The following is a 20,630-nucleotide window of genomic DNA, read 5'->3' on the forward strand; positions in this document are numbered from 1 at the left end:
GACTTGGCAATTTCCATGGTTCTTTGTGCCAGAAAATGTCGCTATAAGAGATGACCATAATAATTTGTATATTTATTCATAATTGTAATCTTAAACTGTGTACGACTGGGGTAAGTATGGCACAGTGACCAAATTCTTATATGTTTCTCATCTTGTTGCTCAAGTAACACTACATTTGGATGAAAAAACTGTAAGAACTTGCACAGAAACTGTAATGTTTGGGCACACAACATCTTTTAGATACAAGAGTTCTTGCTGAGTTTTTCAAGATGAATTTGTGTCAGGAAACACCAGCACCTGTTGTCCAGAAGCAACATTTTAAGGTTTCCTTAGGTCTAGAGATGGGCAAATCCGAACAGTAAAGTTCAACGTCCGTACCGAACATCTACTGTTCGGGCACGGACACCGAACACGGATTTCACGAGGAAGTCCGTGTCACTGTTCGGGTTCGCCTGCCTGAACACTGGGTGTTTGTCATGCTGTCAAGTGCATGACAGCGTGGCAAACACTGCTTCTAATTGGCGGGGAAATCATCCCCGCCAGTCAGAGAGACGCGGTTCCCATGCTTGCAAAAGACAGCAGGAGCACTCAGCTGTGATCGGACGTATAAAGCTTATCTTTGGTCACTGGTGTCAGCTGATAGGACTACTGCTCCTATCATCCAATACCTGCTACCGCTAATTACAATGAGAGCAGGAGCGGCAGATGGGAGTATTCATTAGCCGCTCCTGCGCTGTTATTAAATAATTTTTAAAAAATGGCGTGGGTTCCCCTGTATTTTTGATAACCAGCCAGATAAAACTCACAGCTGGGGGCTGCAACCTTCAGCTGTTAGCTTCAGCAAGGCTAGTTAGCAAGAATAAAGTGGTCCCCACGCTGATTTATTAATTATTTAAATAAATAATTTAAAAAAATGGCGTGGGGTCCCCCCCATTTTTTACAAACAACCTTGCTAAAGCAGACAGCTGGGGGCTGGTATTCTCAAATAAGGGGTCATGGATATTGTCCCCCCAGCCTAAAAATAGCAGCCCACAGCTGCCCAGAAAAGGGTCATCTATTAGATGGGCAAATTCTGGTGCTTTGCCCTGCTATTCCCACTTACCCTGTAGCGGTGGCGAGTGGGGTAATATTTGGGGGGTTGATGTCACCTTTGTATTGTCCGGTGACATCAAGCCCATGGCTTAGTAATGTAGAGGCGTCTATAAGACACCTATCCATTACTAATCCTATAGTTGTATTGTAAATAAAGACACAGACAGAATAAAGTCTTTTATTAAAAATAAGACTAAACACAGTTTTCCATTTTTATTTAAATGCCTAATCCTAGTGAAGCCCTTGATCTCCTGTAATAAAAGTAAAATAAAAAAACAATATACCATACCTGTCTGTCATCATTCTTTCCCACGCCGTAATCCATGTCTGGGGATAAACCGTTTTCAACCTGGATGGTGCCAAGATGCGACCGTCCTGGCTGAAAACCACTGGTGAATGAGATGCTGGGAGCGCAGCCTCAGAGACCGTGACATCATAGAGGTTATGCCCGGTCACTGAGGCTGTGTTCCCAGCCAGTCTGAACTGCAGTGACCTCAGTGATATCCCCGCTAGCACGGTGAGAAAAACTCTCACGCTGCTAGCGGGGATGTCACCGAGGTTGTCGCAGCTCAGCCCGACTGGGAATGGAGCCTCACTGACCGGAGATAAGCTCAATGACGCCACCACTGGTCTCTGAGGCCTAGGTCGCAGTAGTTCATACACCAGTGGTTTTCAGCCGGGACAGTTGCATCTTGGCATCGTCCAGGTTAAAAACTGTTTATCCCCCAGACATGGATAACGGCATGGGACAAAACGACGGACAGGTATGATATATTGTTGTTTTTTTATTTTACTTTTATTACAGGAGATCAAGGGTTAAGCGTTCATATAAAAATGGAAAACTGTGTTTAGTCTTTTTTTAAATAAAGGACTTGATTCTGGCTGTGTCTTTATTTACAATACAACTATAGGATTAGTAATGGATGGGTGTATTACAGACAACTCTCCATTACTAAGCTGTGGGCTTGATGTCACCGGACAATATAAAGGTGACATCAACCCCACAAATATTACCCACATGTCACCGCTACAGGGCAAGTGGGAAGAGCCGGGCAAAGCGCCAGAACTGGTGCATCTAATAGATGTGCCTTTTCTGGGCAGCTGTGGGCTGCTATTTTTAGGCTGGGGGAGGAGGCAATATCCATGGCCCCTTGCCAGCCTGAGAATACCAGCCCTCAGCTGTGTCCTTTAGCAAGGTTGGTTGTCAAAAATTTAAATAATTAAAAAACACTGTGGGGACCCCTCTATTCTTGCTAACTAGCCTTGCTGAAGCTGACAGCTGAGGGTTGCAGCCCAAAGCTGTGAGTTTTGTCTGGCTGGTTAGCAAAAATACAGAGGAACCCACGCCGTTTGTTTTTTTTAATTATTCATTTACAGCGCAGGAGTGGCTAATGAAAACTCTCATCCGCCACTCCTGCTCTCACTGTAATTAGTGGTAGCAGGTGTCAGATGATAGGAGCTGTAGTTCCATCAGCTGACACCAGTGACCGAAGGTAAGCTTTATACCTCCGATCACAGCTGAGCGCTCACGTTTTGACAGCATGGGAACCGTGGCTTTCTGACCGGTGAGGATGATTTCCCTGACAATCAGAAGTGGTGTTTGCCATGCTGTCAAGCACATTACAGCGCAGAAAACACTGGATGTTTGAGCCCCCCATTCAAGTGAATAGGGTCCAGTTTCGGGTCCAGGTACTGTTCTGGTACCCAAACTTTTTGTAACTGTTCAGCCAAATCTGCCAAACCCGAACATCCAAGTGTCCACCCATCTTTACTTAGGTCACTTCTTTTAGCTGCTTCACAGCTTTGGCATCTTGAAGTGTTTTCAAGAAGCTCAGAAGACTGAACATATGAACAGCAAGTCGTTTTTACATATAAATTCATTCTTTTGAGAATTTATTTAATGTTTCTTTAGGCCGTCATGTGCACATACCCTAGAGCTGTACATAGATATGTGGCAGAGCTATATGCATTACAAGTACTGCCATACTAAGATATTCTGGATGCAAAACTGAGAATAACTCTATAATTATACAAGACACAATTTTCTTTCTAAGGTAGTTTTAAAGTAGCAGACTATAAACCACTCTGAATCTAGAGCAATGTAAGCTGTTATATAATCCCATTACACACTATAGGTGCCCTATTATGTCGCCATTCAGCTGAAGCTTTATATAGTTGTACACCAGCAACATTGCTGCACATGTTATCCTAAAATCTCTAATACATGAAGTTACAAAGTAGCCAGACAACAAACCCCTGAAGAGGTGGAAACAGAACTGAGTAGTGTCATGGAGCTATGAATTTTGTGATAGGATAGAAGACTTCTGACAGTAGCTGACACAGAAAGAAGAGGGCCCTTGTGCAAGAATGATACATGGGCCCTTTGCAGTCCAATAGCTCATCGTTATGCATAATTCCACCTGCCCTGGAGGTGGTAGTAGGGCCCCTTACCTCTCGGGCCCCTGTGCGGCTGCGCAGGTTCCCCCATTTGTATGTCCACCCCTGCCTTCGTCTTCTCATGATGTAAAAGGGCAAGATTTCTTACAGGGAAAGCATAAGGTTTTCCCTACTGTCAATCCACCAAGCAACATCAGTGGGGAATTAGCCTTGTCACTAGTTTAGTTACTGATTTTTCAATTATTTGATGTCACTTAGTATTATTCTTTATTTTCCAAACATGCTCCAATTTCTAGTCCTCAGTGCTGGTCCTAGGTACTGATGACTACAAGTACGGCTTGGGGTTTGACAAAGTAGAAATATTTCTGTGTCTGTGCATGACCTGTGCTGTTTGTGAAGTAGCAAGTGGATATCAATAACTAAGTGGACGCCCTTCTATGTCTATAAACTAAACATAGCAGATAAATTCTCATCATACCTAACAGACCGAACATTTAGCATCTCCCTCTCACACACCACCTCCTCACCTCGCCCCCTGTCTGTTGGTGTTTCTCAGGGCTCTGTCCTAGGACCCCTACTATTCTCCATCTACACCTTTGGCTTGGGACAGCTCATAGAATCCTACGGTTTGCAGTATTACCTCTATGCCGATGGCACGCAGATCTACCTATCTGGACCCAACCTCGCCTCCTTACTGACTGAAATCCCACAATGTCTGTCTGCTATCTCAGCCTTCTTCTCTGCTCGCTTTCTCAAACTGAACATGGACAAAACAGAATTCATCATCTTTCCGCCATCTCACTCTACCCCTCCAATAGACCTTCCCATCAATGTCAATGGCTGCTTTCTTTCCCTTGTCCCGCACGCTCGGTGCCTTGGGGTGATCCTCGACTCTGCGCTCTCTTTCAAACCACATATCCAAGTCCTCGCCTCCTCCTGCCGCCTCAAACTCAAAAAATATTTCCCGGATCCGCTCATTCCTCAACCACGAAACCACAAAAACACTAGTGCATGCTCTTATCATCTCCCGCCTCGACTATTGCAACCTCCTACTCTCTGACCTCCCCTCTAGCACTCTGGCTCCCCTCCAGTCCATCCTACACTCTGCTGCCCGACTAATCCTCCTGTCTCCCTGCTATTCCCCAGCCTCCCCCCTATGCCAGGCCCTTCACTGGCTTCCTATTGCCCAGAAGGCTCCAATTCAAAACCCTATCCATGACATACAAAGCCATCCACAACCTGTCCCCTCCATACATCTGTGACATGGTCTCTAGGTACCTACCCGCACGCAACCTTCGATCATCTCAAGATCTCCTTCTCTACTCCCCCCTTATCTCTTCTTCCCACAACCGCATACAAGACTTCTCCTGTGCTTCCCCCATACTCTGGAACTCTCTGCGGCAACACATCAGACTCTCACCATCAACGGAAACCTTCAAGAAGAACCTGAAGACCCACCTGTTCCGACAAGCCTACAGCCTGCAATGATACTCAGTCTACTGAACCACCGCACGACCTGCTCTACCCTCTCCTACTGTATCCTCACCCATCCCTGTAGACTGTGAGCCCTCGCGGGCAGGGTCCCCTCTCCTTATGTACTTGTGTGTCCCTTGTCTTACACATGTTTATTATACTTGTCTATATTTCCCCTTTTCACATGTAAAGCACCATGGAATAAATGGCACTATATAAATGCATAATAATAATAATAATAATAATAATAATAATAATAATAATAAATTAACTGGATTAGTTATTGACATAAAAGAATCAACCAGCCCCCTTCACACATAGCACTGGTGATGGCTGACACATGGGGCTATTTCCTCCTTATGTCAAACCCAACATGATATTGAAGCTGTCAGAACTTAAATAACACTTAAGTCTCAAAGGGATGTAAGATTCGTATGATGAATATGGCACTCACAAGTGATAGTGCCCACCCCATATATAGCAGTACACATTTCCAAGTTCCTTAGAAGTGCCAAGTCTTAGTAGGTGACATATCTTTGTGCTCTTGGAAAACCCCTTTAAGATCTCTTTATGGTTATTTTCAGTCCTATAATAAATGTCAGGTAATGCATAATGATTTTTTTATGATTTCAGATTATAAAATGAGCTGTGGAGCAATTGCATAGATAAACTATCAGGAAATATATAGAATGTTAGACTAATGTGAATGTTGATATCTTTGTAAGGAGCTGCAGAATATGTATAAGCCAAAGGACATGTAAAAAAGTAAAAGCTTAAAACCACTTATGAAAGGTTGTTGATGTCATACCAGAGATGCCTTTCAACTCCTTGTAATATATAGGCTATAATGTGTTATCATAAAAGAGTACACGCTGTATATCATTTTACCTGCACAGTAATATAGGCAATCCGTCTGTGGACGGCATCAGGCATTGAAACATAAGCTTAAAAGGTCTGATCTCGTTTCTATTTGACACTTCCACACACATCTTAAAAGTGTCAATGCATCATCAGAATCCCATTTTCATTTATCAGGCGGCAAGAATTGAGTATTTGTTGCGAGGCGATTTACAAAGCACGAGGATAGAGAGGATCAGAATATATTTCCTTTTCAACACGATTCTTAATTTGTATTTTAACCTTTGCTATATTTATTGTGTGAAAGGAGAATCTAATTTTTCATATTTATATTCTATCACTGCTTTCATGGCTGCTTTGCATAATTGCATAAATGGCATATGATTCATAATTCCTCATCTCCAGGGAAGAGTCATGCCGTGCAAGCTATTGTGTGTTGGAAATTCATAACACTTTTAATAGTTGGGCATAAAAAAATGCTGTACTGATTCTTCCTGCTTTATAGGAACTGTATAAAGGACTGAACCCAATCAATTTATTAAATGTTACCATTCACATTTAGGTGATTCTGGTGAAAGAGGAGAGAGAGGATTACCAGGCAGAGGTCCAAAAGGAATGCCAGGAATACCAGGACTTACAGGTATGGACTAATCATTTGCTAGCTATTATACATAGCTGATACATAATGATGGAATTGTGAATATTAAACGGAATCATCAAAGACAAGCCATGCAGATTGGATAACATATGGAGAGAACATATGAAAAAGGACAGAGTGTTAGTACCCAGGAGATGAGCAGCAGAATACTAGGCAAAGCTATTGCCTATGTAAAGATGTAGATTTAAAGTCAATTTATTAGTATTTATCATGTGATTAGCATATGCCATTTACATCAGGATTGAAGGTAGTCATAGGAACTGTTCATCCTGGCCACACTCGTGGAAATGGATAAGCGCTATGTTCCAGAGTGTTTAGAAATTCTACCCAATTAATGGAATTTGGCATTCCTCAAGGATCCATTCCTGATGGAATTAGGATGTTTGCACTCATTTATTTTACGTCTATAGTGTTTCCAGGGAATATATGCATAGAATGTTAAATAAAACACATGACTGAAGTTGTCCATACCTATCGTTTCTAAGCTTAGGATATGGATTTTACTTTTTGTTTGTGAAATATATGCAATCTAGTTACTGTATCTACCCTTAATGTCCCAAAATTCAAACGCAGATAATGTCCACCTGTTTAGAGTAAATCCACCTTGGTCGGTCAAAGTACCAGATTTTCTGGTGTGCTTTGACACAATAATGGGCATCAAAGGAACCCATAAACTCATTTTGAGTTGATTTTTTGGAGCTATTCACTTGTTAGCAGAGTCTCTTTCTTATGGACACATTTACAAATAACCTGTCTGATTTTATTAATAATGTACTATGTGTGCATTAATTACAAAGGGTTTTTCCCCCCAATTTGGTGTTGCTCCACTAATTTGTATACATGTATAATTGAGATGTCTGAAAAAGCTCTACTAGAATAACTCCATAATAACTAATTGGAAGGGTATAGCATTTATGGCACATATCTTTCAGAAGACACAGTTTCCTATATCTATAAATTAATATATTGTAGTTGATTCATTGATGATATTTATAGTCAGGCAGCATGAATCAGAGTCTGCCTGTATGATTGCAGTCAGTTATATTGCTAATTGTTTTATGTAGCTCTCTGGCATTGCAGAGAAAGTATAGCTAAAAGATCTGGCTGGAGACTATAGATAGAGACGAGACTAGTCTGGAGCTACCCCAGCTGGTTTCTCCCAGCATCGCTCCTGGTGATTGACAGATATTTCCCATAGTGAGACCTGTCAATCACCTGTGGTGGAGCTGGGAAAAGCTGAGGGTAGCATTAGACTAGTCTCATGTCTCTTTATAGGATCTTCAAGCTACGGTATATTTTCTCTGAAACATACCTGACTGCAATGGTTCAGCCAAGCTCTAATTCATGCTGCCGATGATTTTGGGAAGCATGAATCAGGTGACAACTACCTTTTATTCGCATCTGTAATACGAATCTAAAAATCATCTTATTTGGATTTGTATTCAGTGTATTTTGGGATACACCTTAGAACGAATATTGATCTCACAGGGACAGACTTAAGTCTTTTCTTACAGTCATGTGAAATAATCCTAAGCCTACATTCCCACAATGAGCTTTTAGTGTGTTATTGTGAGAAAAGAAAAAGACATCTTATATAAACAGGGACCACCAAAAATTAATACACAGCACAATTTTTATTGGAGCATACAGCAAAAAAAAATTAAAAGCAGTTAAAAGATCAATTGATGACATACATGACAATTGCTTGAAATAAGGCTCAACCCTGCCTAGTAAGCAGTCATGAAAATAAACATTCTACCGTACATATCACCACTGAAAATCAGAAAAAATGAAAATAAATATAAAGTATTTGCATGTGTGGTTAGCACAAAAAAACATCACCTATGCATATCAAATCTCAATGTGCACAATGTGCAGCAAAATGTCAGAAAAGAGCACAGAATGTATGGAGCCAAATGATCAGATACACCAATATGCATTAACCAGCACTATATGCACACATATGGGCCCAAGTAATGAAAGCAATGATATATTTTGACCCACACTACAGTATGTGCAAAAAACACGCTATGAACTGAGTCAGAATGGCTCGTAATGTATAAGACTATAGTGATAGAATAAAGCGTGGTAAGCTAGTAAAAGTAGGGAGTCAATGCCCACAAACCTGTGACCTGCTGAATGCAGCCCAAACAGCATGGTATGCCAAGACAGGTGGGGAAAGAAGATTTTGCCCAACGCGTGTCGCTAAACACTGTGGCTTGCTCAGGGGCCTGTCTTTTGGTGCATCATACTGCATATTTTTGCTGCAGCAAAACGCAGTGTCTTACAGTTCCAGCAATGTGGATGTGATTTATAGCATTCTCCTGCCCACTGTGCTTCTTATTTATGCTGCGTAAACACACCTGCGGTTCATTTTTCAAATCAGCAGCATGTCCATTTCTCTTGCGGGCACGCTGCATTATTTCTGTGCATATTTTTTCCAATAGACTACAATAGATGTGGAAAATCAGCAGGTAAAAAAACACACATGCGTTTTTAGTGTAGAAATGCATCAAAAACGCATGTAATCTGCACCTAGGTATATCAATAAAGTTTTGTCAAAGCCAAATTCCAATAAGTATCAAAAACAAAGCAGCTTTATTTACACATCAACAAGAGACAAAAAACCACAGTGTCAAAAGCGTGATAAAAGCACATGTTAAAAATGCACTCAAAAATGCAATGAAAAAGCGCAAGTAACTTAATTTACATAATAGAAATAGCGCAGAATTTCTGCAATGTTAAAAACTCACCAAAAGCTCATAGTGGGAACATAACCCTAGACAAATTTTCTGCATTGACTAGACAGTTTTGAAAAGGTGCATGGCTAAATGGAGTCATAACATGTGCCAGACTGACTATTATAAACAGATCTGGCAGAATTCAAATATCTGCAGATTGCACAGAATTTCTCAGGAAATTGGAATTGCAGGAAAGTTATTCCTTGCAAATTGAATGCCCTTTATTATGCTCTGGGGTCTCTACAGACCCCAAGGCATAATAAACATAATACAGCTCTGGTAAAAATTAAGGGACCACTTCCAAATGTTCAGTTTGTCTGATTTTTCTCTTTATACAGTGGGGCAAAAAAGTATTTAGTCAGTCAGCAATAGTGCAAGTTCCACCACTTAAAAAGATGAGAGGCGTCTGTAATTTACATCATAGGTAGACCTCAACTATGGGAGACAAACTGAGAAAAAAAAATCCAGAAAATCACATTGTCTGTTTTTTTTTCATTTTATTTGCATATTATGGTGGAAAATAAGTATTTGGTCAGAAACAAAATTTCATCTCAATACTTTGTGATATATCCTTTGTTGGCAATGACAGAGGTCAAACGTTTTCTGTAAGTCTTCACAAGGTTGCCACACACTGTTGTTGGTATGTTGGCCCATTCCTCCATGCAGATCTCCTCTAGAGCAGTGATGTTTTTGGCTTTTCGCTTGGCAACACGGACTTTCAACTCCCTCCAAAGGTTTTCTATAGGGTTGAGATCTGGAGACTGGCTAGGCCACTCCAGGACCTTGCAATGCTTCTTACGAAGCCACTCCTTCGTTGCCCTGGCGGTGTGCTTTGGATCATTGTCATGTTGAAAGACCCAGCCACGTTTCATCTTCAATGCCCTTGCTGATGGAAGGAGGTTTGCACTCAAAATCTCACGATACATGGCCCCATTCATTCTTCCATGTACCCGGATCAGTCGTCCTGGCCCCTTTGCAGAGAAACAGCCCCAAAGCATGATTTTCCACCACCATGCTTTACAATAGGTATGGTGTTTGATGGATGCAACTCAGTATTCTTTTTCCTCCAAACACGACAAGTTGTGTTTCTACCAAACAGTTCCAGTTTGGTTTCATCAGACCATAGGACATTCTCCCAAAACTCCTCTGGATCATCCAAATGCTCTCTAGCAAACTTCAGACAGGCCCGGACATGTACAGGCTTAAGCAGTGGGACACGTCTGGCACTGCAGGATCTGAGTCCATGGTGGCGTAGTGTGTTACTTATGGTAGGCCTTGTTACATTGGTCCCAGCTCTCTGCAGTTCATTCACTAGGTCCCCCCGCGTGGTTCTGGGATTTTTGCTCACCGTTCTTGTGATCATTCTGACCCCACGGGGTGGGATTTTGCGTGGAGCACCAGATCGTAGGGAGATTATCAGTGGTCTTGTATGTCTTCCATTTTCTAATTATTGCTCCCACAGTTGATTTCTTCACTCCAAGCTGGTTGGCTATTGCAGATTCAGTCTTCCCAGCCTGGTGCAGGGCTACAATTTTTTTTCTGGTGTCCTTTGACAGCTCTTTGGTCTTCACCATAGTGGAGTTTGGAGTCAGACTGTTTGAGGGTGTGCACAGGTGTCTTTTTATACTGATAACAAGTTTAAACAGGTGCCATTACTACAGGTAATGAGTGGAGGAAAGAGGAGACTCTTAAAGAAGAAGTTACAGGTCTGTGAGAGCCAGAAATCTTGATTGCTTGTTTCTGACCAAATACTTATTTTCCACCATAATATGCAAATAAAATGAAAAAAAAAACAGACAATGTGATTTTCTGGATTTTTTTTTCTCAGTTTGTCTCCCATAGTTGAGGTCTGCCTATGATGTAAATTACAGACGCCTCTCATCTTTTTAAGTGGTGGAACTAGCACTATTGCTGACTGACTAAATACTTTTTTGCCCCACTGTAGGTATAGTTTTGAGTAAAATGTAAATTGTTCTTGTAGTCTACAAACTTCTGACAACATGTTTCCGAACTTGTAAGCAATAAATTGTGTATTTTTTTTTCTGAAAAAGAGAAATGGTCAAAATTAAAAAACAACAGTGCTTTCAGACCTCAAATAATGCAAAGAAAACAAGTTCATAATTATTTAGAAATAACAATACTAATGTTTTAACTCAGGAAGAGTTCTGAAATTAATATTTTGTGGAATAACCATGATTTTTAAAAACAGCTTTCATGCGTCTTGGCATGCTTGCCACCAGTTTTTCACACTGCTTCTGGTGCAAAAATTTAAGCAGTCCTTCTTTGCTTGATGGCTTGTGACTATCCATCATCCTCTTGATTACATTCCAGAGGTTTTCAATGGGGTTCAGGTCTGAAGAATGGGCTGCCCATGACAAGGTTTTGATGTGGTGGTCTCTTAATTTTTGCCAGAGCTGTATGTATAAAGTAGAAAAAAATGCTTAAACTCACCTTACCACTCAGCTCTTTGGCCCATCCACTCCTTACCATCTCCCTTTACTGTAGGTTCTCCTTGCACATCTATATCACTGATGTCAAATGTAGATTTTTGTAAAGTTAAATTTCACTTGAATACATTTTTTCATCTCTAATATTAATGTTAACGAAGCCAGTCAAAACGAAGAGAAAAGTGTCTACTATAGAAAGCTAATTTCTGCCGGGCTTGTCTAGTTGCCTGCTGTTGTCAGTATTAATAAATACGACACAATATTTGCACCTAACCCATTACTGTGTTCTCTAGTTTGGATTCATTCCCTAAACAGAATCATCTCAAAATGTAAGATGTGTATCTATAACAGAAAAAAGTTGTTAAGGTTGAAGGTCTGAGGTTACGCCTGCATGATTTTACCAATCAATACTGCTGCCATGTAGACAAGTATATAAGTCATCAGCAAGCACACCGGTAAGGGCAGCTGCCTGAAGAGCAGGGCAGAGTGGTTTTTCCCTCCTTGGTAAAGACCAGAGATTGTAAATATCTTTCGATGATGAAAATGAAAAATAAATATATAAGGAATTGTTCCCGCCTAGACTAAATGATATGATGCATATAAAATTATGTAAAATTAAAATATTATTCTTAAATTTCTTCACGGAAGCATTACAAGTAATGTCAGTAGTGTAATAATAATAATAATATAATAATAATAATAATAAATTTTATTTTTATAGCGCCGACATATTCCACAGCACTTTACATTTCAGAGGGGATTTGTACAGACAATAGACATTACAGCATAACAATAATCACATACAGTAGATTATAACAAATACCAAGAGGAGTGAGGGCCCTGCTCGCAAGCTTACAGTCTATGAGGAAAGAGGTAGACACGAAAGGTGGGTGGTAACAGTTGCCCTGATTGTACGGACCAGCCATAATGTTAAGTGTGTAACAGTACAGACACAGAGGGCTAATGGATGCATAAAGCATGTGGGAACATGATGCTGGGAACCTGGTTATGGTAAAATTTTTGGCTCTGCCACACAGGGATAGGTTAGGTTAATGTGTTGAGGCGATAGGCCAGTCTGAATAAATGCGTTTTCAGGACACGCTTAAAATTGTGGGGACTGGGGACTAATCGTATTGACCTGGGAAGTGCATTCCAAAGAATTGGCGCGGCACGTGTAAAGTCTTGGAGACGGGAGTGGGAGGTTCTGACTATTGAGGATACTAACCTCAGGTCATCAGCAGAACGGAGGGCGCGGGTAGGGTGGTATACTGAAACAAGGGAGGAGATGTAGGGTGGTGCTGAGCCATGGAGGGCTTTGTGGGTGAGGGTAATAAGTTTAAAAGAATAATAGTGTAAAAGAATAATAAAAATTATAGCGGTTTTGTAGTAATCTGAATTGCCAGTGCTGAGATACTGAGCTTTGAATCCACATACACATTAGCCTGGAAATGCACTGAGGCATGTCCGTGCACACAGAGTACAACAACACCCCCTCAATGCACTTTTCGGCTACTTTGTGTGAAAGTCGGCCTCAAAGAATTCACATGTTGTAATATGAACATAGTATATTATATAAACCCAATGAGACCTGAAAGATTTACTTTAAAGTGTAATCCTCATTTTAACTTTAATTTCTTGAATAAATAGTACACATGAAAATAAGCAACTTTGTAATATATCTTATCAGAGAAATCTGCTTCTATCACTTCCTGGACAGTTCACTCTCACTTCATGGGTAAAATCTGTATATTTGAGGTAGGAGATGACAGTCGGTGCTTTTAAAATTCTATAGCGAGAGGAGAAGAGAGAAACTGGAGGCAGACACACACATTCTGCTGCACCTGCAACTTCTCCTGATGCGACATTTCTAGTTCCCCACAGAACTTTATGAGCTCCAGTTATCATCACCTACCTATATATAGGAACATCTATATTCACTAAAGGCAGAATTTACCCATACACTGAGAATTTTGAAAATGAACAATCAATCCAGGAGAAAAAAGAAACAGATTTATGTAAAACATATTTTCCAACGTTTGTTATTTTGACGAGTGCTATTGATTAGTGGAAAAAAAAAATTGCTCTTTCTCTCCTTCATGACATTTGATGTAACTGTATTCCCACAAATTGACGGACAGTTACATCATGATCATTTTGGCACATAAGCTATGCTCGCACGATTGCCACCAGAAGCTCAGCTTAAGTGATAGCTGAGCTTCGGCTGTTTAACCCCCTAATTTCCATGATCAATAGCGATCGCAGCAGAAGTTTAGGAGAGGGCTCCCTCTCCCACCCGATCGGCACCCTGTGAATCTGTGAAGCATATGTGGGTTCAAGTTCAAGATGCTTATCATACTCAAGATAAATTCATTGAAATCAGGAGGTCTGCAAACGCGAAATGGCGTCGACTGTCTATTATAGTCAATTTTGCGCTCTAAAAGTCAAATAGCACTCTTTCCCTTCTGAGCCCTGCCATGCACCCAAACAGTAGATTTTATACCACATATTGGGCATCTTTATACTCAGGAGAAATTGTGCAACAAATTTTGGGGTCCATTTTCTCCTCTTATCCTTGTGAAAAAGAAACATGTAGAGCTAGAACAACATTATTGTGGAGAAAGTTACAATTTTCATTTTTTCCTTCCACATTGCTTTATTCCTGTGAAGCCCCAATGAACTTTTTGAATGTGGTTTTGAGCACCTTCAGGGGTGCAGTTTTTAAAATGGTGTCACTTCTTGGTATATTTCTGTCACATAGACCATTCAAAGTGACTTCAAATGTGATGTAGTCCATAAAAATGTTTTTTTAAATTTTGTTGGAAAAATGAAAAATTGCTGATAAAGTTTTAACCCTTCTAACTTCCCTTCTAAAGAAAAGTGATATTTCAAAAATGATGCAGATGTGAAGTAGACATGAGGGGAATGTTATTTATTATTTTGTGTGGTATAACTATCTGGTTTAAGGGAATAAAAATTCAAAGTTTGAAAATTGTGATATTTTCACAGTTTTTGCAAAATTTTTGATATTTTCATAAAAAAAGCAAATCATATCAACCTAAATTTACTGCTAACATAAAGTACAATGTGTCACGATAAAACAAATCTCCAAAGCATTGGGATACGTTGAAGCGTTCCAGAGTTATTACCCCATAAATGGACACTGGTCAAAATTGAAAAATTTGGCCTTGTCAGACAAGTGAAAACAGTCTTGGAGGTGAAGGGATTAAGCTTCCTTTCTACCTTAAAGGGAACCTGTCACCCCCCCAGGCGTTTTTAAGTAAAAGAGCCACCTTGTGCAGCACTAATGCTGCATTCTGTCAAGGTGGCTCTTTTATTTAGCGTCCCTTCCACCGCCGAAATAATCGTTTTTAAAATTGGTCAGACATACCTGAATTTTGACAGGGGGGAAGGTTTTTCCCCCCAGACACAGATGCCTCACATACGTCAGTCATGTACTTCTTTTGAATTTGGCGCTGCCTGCTCAGCGTTCATTTCTTTTTCTCGTGCTTGCGCTGTAATATTCTGACATCACCACAGGTCCTGCTGCACCACTGCTCTGCTGAGCTCCGCCCCTCCTGGTCACATGGTGCTGACGTCATCACAGGTCCTGCAGCACCACTGCTCTGCTAAGCTCCGCCCCTCCTGGTCACATGGTGCTGACGTCATCACCGGTCCTGCTGCACCACTACTCTGCTGAGCTCTGCCCCTCCTAGTCACATGGTGTCACATCATGTGATGTCATAGGATGGGCAGCGCTAATTGCCATGCCCAAGAAAGAATATTACAGCGCAGGAGTGAGAAAAAGAAATGAACGCTGAGGCGGCGGCGCCAAACTCAAAAGCAGGACATGACTGACGTATGTGAGGCGTCTGTGTCTGGGGGGAAAGACCCGCCCCCCTGTCAAAATTCAGGTATGTCTGACCAATTTTAAAAACGATTATTTCTGAGGTGGAAGGGACGCTAATTAAAAGAGCCACCTTGACAGAATGCAGCATTAGTGCTGCACAAGGTGGCTTTTACTTAAAAACCCCTGGGGGGGGTGACAGGTTCCATTTAATGGTCCAGCAGTAAATATTTGACTGTTACCTTGGAAGTGGATCAATTACTCTTGGTTTATTGTTTGTTTTTTCGGCGAGTTAATAGAAATAATTTTATTGGGTTGGTATTGATGATATCTAAAGTTTATTATGCAATAAAATGTGATCAAGCATACGTTCTATAAAACTTGAGAATAGATCATATTCTTCTGATGGCCCCAAGGAACATCATCATAATCTGTGAACATTCTGAAATTGAAAAAAAAGACAACCTCAGCTAATGTCACTGCAATTTGTAGTTAACCCCTGTCACCCTTACTTCAAGGGTGAAATCTTCTTAACTTCACTAGAAAATATCTAAAACATTGCGCACACCCCCATGATATCGTAGCCGCGGCTGCCCTCTACAGCAAGAGCTTGATGTCATGAGTTTAGATGTGACGCGCTTCAATAACATTGCCTAAAACCTGCATTTAATTTTATTACAGATAGCTGGAAAATAAGTGAAGACTTCACTGCAGGGTTTTAAAACACATAACAAATGAGTTCCTGGAATTATTTTGGACTTAAGCTTGCAATATCTGGCTAGTAGATGTAATAACATTAACATTAGCTAGATTTTCTAGTATAATATGTATTCGTGAAATCTAGCATATTTAAAGTAAGAGGGAGCGCACAGCTTGATATTGAATTATAATGCCATTCATCACAGAATACCATTTGCACAATATGTTTTCAGTTCTTCTAAAGATTTCTGTACCAAGAAAAAATAGTTTGATTTTACATAAGTTTTTTAATCCTTAAGGTGAACCAGGAAAGCCAAGCTACGGGCGGGAAGGTCGTGATGGAGAGAGAGGTCCACCTGGCCCCGGTGGACAACCTGGAATTCCAGGACCACCAGGTCCTCCTGGCCATGCGGGATTCTGTGATCCATCCTCTTGCAGCCTTCAGGCCATTGCTGCTCCCCAGTCTGCTAAAGATTCCAACATGAAAGGACCTTGAACAGCTTAAATGCCATGTTACTGTCTGCAATTACATCCCACATCAAAGAATGGATTGAACGGAAGAGATAATAAACAAGGCTCTTTTTTGATTCTGAACAGCAGACATTAACAAACTGTGACATTTATAATTTAAAAGAAATTACTACCGAATTTGGAAAAAAAAAAAGATGGTGCTTAAAATACTCAGTCAAGACCTCCAAAATATGTCATTCTAATAAATGTTTAATTTGCCACTTCCAGGGTGTGCAGGTGTCTCCATGGATGAAGAAACTTCGTATTTACCTCAAGTGTTAATCACCTTCATAGTTATTACCTATAGCCCAAAAGGTAAAGGTGTAAAACAGTGACGTAAGTTAAAAATACGACATTAGCTACAAAATATGTAAAGTAAAGGCAGTTGTAATGTAAGACCCTATACCAAAGACCCCAAACCAAAAGGTAACCAGGAAATGACACTTTTATCTATGGTGAATCCATTAGGTGCTTTTTTTTATATTTGGATCACTGTATATCCATGGAGGAAAATGGTATAGAAGAAGAACCAAAGTGACACACTGAGTGCACAACATGTGCTGTAAATCTCTGTAAATGTGCTATGGGTGACGTCAATGACCAGCGTGCCTTCAACATTCAGCATTGTAATTGAATAGATGATTCTTCTTGATTTTATATGGTTTTTTTTTCAAGCATTTTGGGTTTATAATCTAACTCCACCCCTCTGTGACATCAGCTCCTCAATGTGATGAAATCAATAGCAGATTTTAATATCCAGAAATAAAATTGTTTTAGAACAGAGAATATTTATTTTCATGTGGCATCTCTGAAAAAGAAAAAGGAAGAATAAATACTGTTTCGTAACCTTGTGCATTTTTTCGATGTATGCTTTAATTAAGTTAAATGAGGAAATTGAACTGGACCCCTGAGGAGACATCTGGCTTTCAGTTTCAAACATTTATTCTGCAAATGGGATAATTCAAAGTTTAGTTGTATGCTTAATTTATCAAACGCTATATAGAAACGACAGGGGGTTATATATCAAAGTAATGGCATTAACTTTAATTAATGTTAGGAGACCTATTATGAACATATGGCAGATTGCTTTGTGTCAGTTATCTCTCGTATTGCGGGTGGCTGCAGAGATCAATAGTGCATGGCAAGAATAATCAAAGTTTAGAAAAATTCTACTTTTAGGCATTTGCTTAAAATTGAGCGTGGGGAAATGCACACGGTTCTGAGTGCAGAAAATTCTAATATTGTATCAGGTGTTGACATTTAGAAAACATTAGAGAAATTTTCAAATTTTGGGATGGAAGGGGCTTGGAAAACAATACCCGGCATCTCAACTACCCTGCCGCCTCAGTTTTCCGCTTGAGGCTTCACTCTTTGCTAGTGTTTCTGGCACCGATGGGACTCGGCAAACATTCTGACATGCCATGCACTTCCCTAAGTGACCACATGGGGCGACGCATATTATGATGTCAGAGAATGCCTGAAGCGCAAGTGAAGAGAAGAAATGATCAGAGCAAGGGCCTGGTAAGCCGCTGGAGGATCGGTGGGAAGCTGAGATCACAGAGATGAAAAAGGACTAGCTGAGCATAATTTTGTATTTTTTTAACCCCTTGCAGGCCTGTTTAGTATACTTTGGATTTGTCAAACCACAGAGAAAGATAAATGGCTCATTTGATTCGCATTGGATAATATTGATATGAATAACATTTCCAACCCACATTCCAACGAATTTGCTGAATTTAAATTTTGGAGAAAATAGTGAAAAATAATTTTTCCATCTTCTCAATTCTGTCAGTCTGTGAAAATTGGACTGCACTCGGCTGTCATCCGAATACAGTACAATGTTTTCCATGGACCCATTAACTTGCATGGCCTACTGTGATCTGAATAATCGGATCCAACTCAAACATGCTACATTTTTTTCCTTGGACAGACTCTGAAGGAAAAGAATCTGACGTGTGTGCGGCCCCATGGAATAACATTGGTCCGAGTGCGATTCGATCGCACTCGAACCAAAAATACACTCATGTGCAAGAGCCCTTACAAGAAGCAATAAGTTTTTTGGTGACTACAATCTCACAAGTAGTAAGTGCTTGATATCAACAGAGGTAGAAAAATAAGAAGCTCTACATTTGCTCTGGGAAAATCTTTGTGTCACAGTCAATGCAATATGGCTTACTCTCTTGAAGGCAATATGTAAGCAGCTTTTTGCAATGTAATCTTAGAGCAGCATGATATAGGAGTAGAACCTTATTCCAGGGATGTGTCACATTAGACTAGGCTGTGTGTTGCTGTTTCAATAAAATCAAAGTCTTATCATCAGGAGATTATAACTACAGGACTAGCTGCCCCCTAGTCACTTGCTCTGTGTAACCCCACCCCTACATATGATTACCAGCTTTCTGTCAATGTACATTGTACATGGAAAGCTGCCAATCAGTGGTGTGGGCGGGGTTAAACAGGGCTCAGCATTATGAGCACTTCGAGATCTGCACCAGAGAAAACGGATTGCATCAAAATAACAGCATGCAGACCTGCACATCACTGGAATCAGAGTCTCAGCCCCTATATCATGATGCTCTCAGATTACATAACAAAAACCTGCTGACAGATTCCCTTTAATTATTGCCTCAGCCCCACTTTTGGTTATCTTGGCTGCAATACACTGCAATATCTGGCCTGTCCATCAGTGCCTCTCTGAATCACTCTGCTGTGGCAATCATTGCCTGAAGTCTCATCAACGATGCTACTTCAATGCAGGTGGGCTCACTAGGGACAAACTACACCAACAGCAATATGGGCTTTGAGCCATGTTTTTCTGTGGCTTTCTCTGGCATTAGATAGTGCACCATATATAATTCGTGGTAGTCACCCTCAGTTGCTAGCTATGCTGTAGACCCTTTTGGCTGGGCTAATAGCCGCTCCTCCTTCTGCCTGCATCGTCAGTGTGTGTCTGACCTCTACTGGCAGGAAGCAAGAACCTTTTGTGCTCTCTGTTACTCTTAACAGGGGATGTGTTTGCACTTATGGTATCAACCTCTAACCCAGCCATGTCATCAGTAGTGATGAGCTAGTATAGTCGTTGCTTGGGTTTTCCCCGAGCATGCTCGAGTATTTTGGCGTGCTCGGAGATTTTCGCCTCAGCTGCATGATTTGTGACTGTTAGACAGCTTGAATACTGTACATGTGTGGAATGCCTGTTTGTTAGGGAATCCCCACATGTATTCAGCCTGTCTACAAGTCGCAAATCATGCAGCTGAGAAGAAATCTAAATCTCCGAGCACGCCAAAATACTTGGAGACCACTCGAGCATGCTCAGGAAAACCCAAGCAACGAGTATACTCGCTCATCACTAGTCATCAGCATTAGCAAACAAATCAAGTTATAAAAGATATGGATGCACAGCCAAATGTAGCATCAACTAGGCTGCTACCACTGCAAATAACCACTAATGATCGGAGAAAGAAAAGAGCAATGAAGAAAAAGGTGCACACCCAGAGATACAGGACAATAAATGTTATTTAACACTATATAACTTCACCATTAAAAAAAACACAATCATGACAACCTCATAGATATGTATAAATCACTGTACAACAATGAAATGCAACAATATTAAATATATAACTGTGCTGTAAGATCCTTCTAAGTTGATATACAGTGAAGAGCAAAAGTGTAACAATGTTTTGAACTTTTGACTTCCAGGCTCCTTATCTCACCATCCACTACTGCTTCAAATGTGGAACTACCATCATTTTATAAACAGTCATCTTGGTTATCTCATACATAGATTTGACTTGCAACTATTTTACATATGATTAGTTATACAGGTTCTCGTCATGTCCCTGCATTGTTACATTTTTCTTCCTGAATACTAGGAATTACAACCTGTTCACACATTCCCTATGGGTATG

The 20,630-nt window shown here is 40.5% G+C and overlaps 1 protein-coding gene across 1 annotated transcript in view; it reads left to right on the forward strand.

Moving 5' to 3' along the window:
* Window positions 1-17,501, forward strand: part of COL9A1 (collagen type IX alpha 1 chain) — a 201,297-nt gene extending 183,796 nt beyond the window's left edge. Inside the window, exons 37-38 of the mRNA XM_073569386.1 lie at window positions 6,383-6,460; window positions 16,509-17,501. Of these exons, the coding sequence (XP_073425487.1) occupies window positions 6,383-6,460; window positions 16,509-16,705 (275 nt within the window). The 3' untranslated portion in view covers window positions 16,706-17,501. The remainder of the gene's footprint in view (window positions 1-6,382; window positions 6,461-16,508) is intronic.
* Window positions 17,502-20,630: the final 3,129 nt, after the last annotated feature.

Source organism: Dendrobates tinctorius, unplaced genomic scaffold (genome assembly GCF_039654945.1).
Source record: "Dendrobates tinctorius isolate UK_male_01 unplaced genomic scaffold, ASM3965494v1 ptg000024l, whole genome shotgun sequence".
In the NCBI taxonomy this organism is placed as follows: domain Eukaryota; kingdom Metazoa; phylum Chordata; class Amphibia; order Anura; family Dendrobatidae; genus Dendrobates; species Dendrobates tinctorius.